At 33.9% G+C, this 2906-nt stretch overlaps 1 protein-coding gene across 1 annotated transcript; it reads left to right on the forward strand.

Moving 5' to 3' along the window:
• The first annotated feature begins 899 nt into the window (after positions 1 to 899).
• On the forward strand, positions 900 to 2452 carry LOC131071917 (uncharacterized). The gene is made up of 2 exons (XM_058007888.2): positions 900 to 1071; positions 1183 to 2452. The coding sequence occupies exons 1-2, from the start codon at positions 954 to 956 to the stop codon at positions 2271 to 2273; spliced, it is 1209 nt and encodes a 402-aa protein (XP_057863871.2). The 5' UTR covers positions 900 to 953; the 3' UTR covers positions 2274 to 2452.
• The last annotated feature ends 454 nt before the right edge of the window (positions 2453 to 2906 follow it).

Below are 2906 nucleotides of genomic sequence, written 5' to 3' on the forward strand. Positions count from 1 at the left end.
TGAATAACTATACAAACATTGCAACAGTTTGAGTAAACTAATTTGTGGTACAACGAAAATAACTAGACATTGCTTTGTTTATTTATTCTTAATTTATGATTTCTAACTCAATCTAAAGTGATACTTAAGATTGAATAAGAGTTTGATCTTTTATAATTTTATTCTTCATTTCCATTTCATTTCTTGATATTCACAATAATAAAATCTAAAAACAATTCATTTATCAAATTTTAAAAATAAGAAAAATTAAGATATAGATATATATTATTATTAACAAATGTCTTACTATAATTTAAAAAACATACCATTTTCTTATACTATAATTTATTGTTTAAAAAAAAAAATTCCTCCCTAATTGTTAAAAATCTTAAATTAAGATTAATATATAAAAAATGCATTATTTCCTCAACCCTACACACTTTAACCCCACACATTTAATCCCTATATGAAATTGGACCTTTTGCTGGCCTCTAAATATACTCCATTCCTCTAATAGGTATTTTCTATCCCCGTTTTTATTTTAATCTGACTCATAAAAAATGATAGTACCATCTAGTTCAAAAAAGTTTTAATTTTTATAGATTGAAAATAGAACTTCTGACTTGCTTCTATGCCTCTTCTATGCTTCTACAACGCACATTCAAGACATGTTCTGTCCCCACTTACATATAAATGGTCAATGTTCCTTGGAATTTCTACCTTCCCTGAAATTACCTATCAACATGTAACTTCAGCGAAAGTTGGAAGTGAAGTGGTCAGCAAGTCAAGTTCGTTGCTGCCTGGTAATGCCCCCCCCCACCTTTGCTTCTAGAGCTTTCCTTCTTCCCCCGAATTTTATATCCTTCTCATTATTTATTTTTTTTCTTTATTTTGATGATCCCTATAAATCACGAGGAATTTTTGTTTCTCAAGACAGACTTGAATTTTCTGCTTAAACTCTTGCAAGAGTAAATATGAATGCAGGTGGGAAAATGCCGAGGCAAGCTACTGTTAGACCAGTCCCCGAGGAGCACCATATAACAATTGGGCGAAACAACATTAGATCTCGTTCAACTGATCCTCCTGGAATAGGTGAGCTGAAAGCAAATTATACTCAATTTCGCAACAGAGTTAATGAATTTTCTGATTTAGGTAATATTTGGTTTTACCGTGTTCTTATATTTGTTGATCATTTGCATTCAGCTGCTTCCTCTGCTCAGACTCCAGAGGCAAATGATCATTACGTCCAGTACATTCGGGGATTTACTGATTTGGCATCTGCATTTAACTGGGGCGTCGTAGCGCTTACCCTTGGAAGTTATGGAATGCTGCTGTCTACCCCTGTATTTTGGCTGTGCTGGAGCATCCTTGTCACAGAGGCTGTCATTTTCTACTCCATACGACCTTACTGGACCTGGATTGAAAATTCCCTCCGCACAACAGATCAATCATCACAGGACAGTAGAATTCATCGACCATCTGATCATGGCAGAGCAGGAGTCGTCTTTCTCAAGGTAGGCATGAGCATTGCCCTCATTACCCTGCTTTTATATAACCAGAACATCACACAAAGGCAATCCAAAATACTCTTGTTTGTTGCCCTCTCAATTATTTTATTCGAAGGGTTTACACCCATTTTAATAGTAAGAGAGGAATTGAGGACTTTAATGGAGGTCCAAGCGGGAAATGGTACGCAGATGACAAGCAATATTACAGAGGAGCATAAGTGGAATGCCGCAAATTTCTTAACTCCGTCTGTGATAAATGCAATGATTGGTGCGACAGGGGCAATTGTCCTCGGAGGTAACTTGGGCAGTCTAATGCCCGAGAAAGCCTACTGGATTTTTGCTTCTATATTTGTTGTAGATCTGCTGGCAGAGGCCATTCATAGATTTGATTGTGGAAAGCGGTCTCTGTTTGATATCCCAGATCAGGATTTGGGAAATATACACTATGTCGCTATCATATTGCGACTGGTTGTTGAAGGGTGTTTGTGTTACTGGATGACGAAAGAGATCTGTCAAGATTCATATTTTGCTTCAAATGTGGACATCAATGCCTGTGATGGGCAGTGCCAAGAGAGAAGCAAGCAACTTCTGATCACGATGGTAGCTCTGGGAGGCGTCCAAGCGGCAGGGACTTTCATCTGTCCTTTATGTTCTTGTATTATTGGTCCTCATTATCTCCCCTCTATACTTTTCTCTGCCATTGTTTTTATTGGTTATCAGCTGCATTTTATGACTTACAAATTGTTTTGCGGCTTCATGTATGTGATCAGGTTCAATTGTACGTAGTATTAGAGTTGTCTCAGGGGATGATTCTGTAGTAGAGTGGTCTGTGCAGTATATTGTATTTTTTTTAAGAGAAAATGTAGTGCTTAAAAGATTCGAGACAATTTGTCGACAAAATTTAACAAGGATTTTCTGTAGACTTTTTAAACTTAAAGTAAAAAGGCTTTTCTTATCTGTTTGAATTTTTTTAGCTAAATATTTTAAAGTCGTTATGAGTCAAAAAGTTGAGTTAATTTCAAAGACAATAATTGTTTTTATTTTTTTATTTTTTTCTTCCTAATGAATTGATTAAATTAAAATATCTGGACTTGCATTCGAAATGATGTTTTTCAATGAATTGATTAAAGTAAAACATTTGGACTTGTATTTGAAATGATATTTTTTAATAAGTATGGAAGCACTTTGATGCTAAATTAATGAATGAAATTGAGAAAAATTTGCATGTTTTAACCTTGCAACATGAAATGTAATATTCAATAATAATTCACTAGTGAAACAAATAAAAAATATATTTTAAGTGTTATTAAATAGTTATCGATAATTTTCATTATAACTTTTAAATTATAATTTTGAATTGCATATTTTTAGAGGTTTGGAAGTAGAATGATGAAATTTGAATGAAGTTGTTTTCAAATT

The sequence above is a fragment of the Cryptomeria japonica genome, chromosome 7 (assembly GCF_030272615.1).
Source record: "Cryptomeria japonica chromosome 7, Sugi_1.0, whole genome shotgun sequence".
NCBI classification, from domain to species: Eukaryota; Viridiplantae; Streptophyta; class Pinopsida; order Cupressales; family Cupressaceae; genus Cryptomeria; species Cryptomeria japonica.

Coding starts and splice junctions, on each gene's coding strand:
- LOC131071917 (XM_058007888.2), top strand. CDS start 954: ATGAATGCAGGTGGGAAAATGCCGAGGCAAGCTACTGTTAGACCAGTC. Junction 1,072..1,182: donor AACTGATCCTCCTGGAATAG/GTGAGCTGAAAG, acceptor ATTTGCATTCAG/CTGCTTCCTCTGCTCAGACT.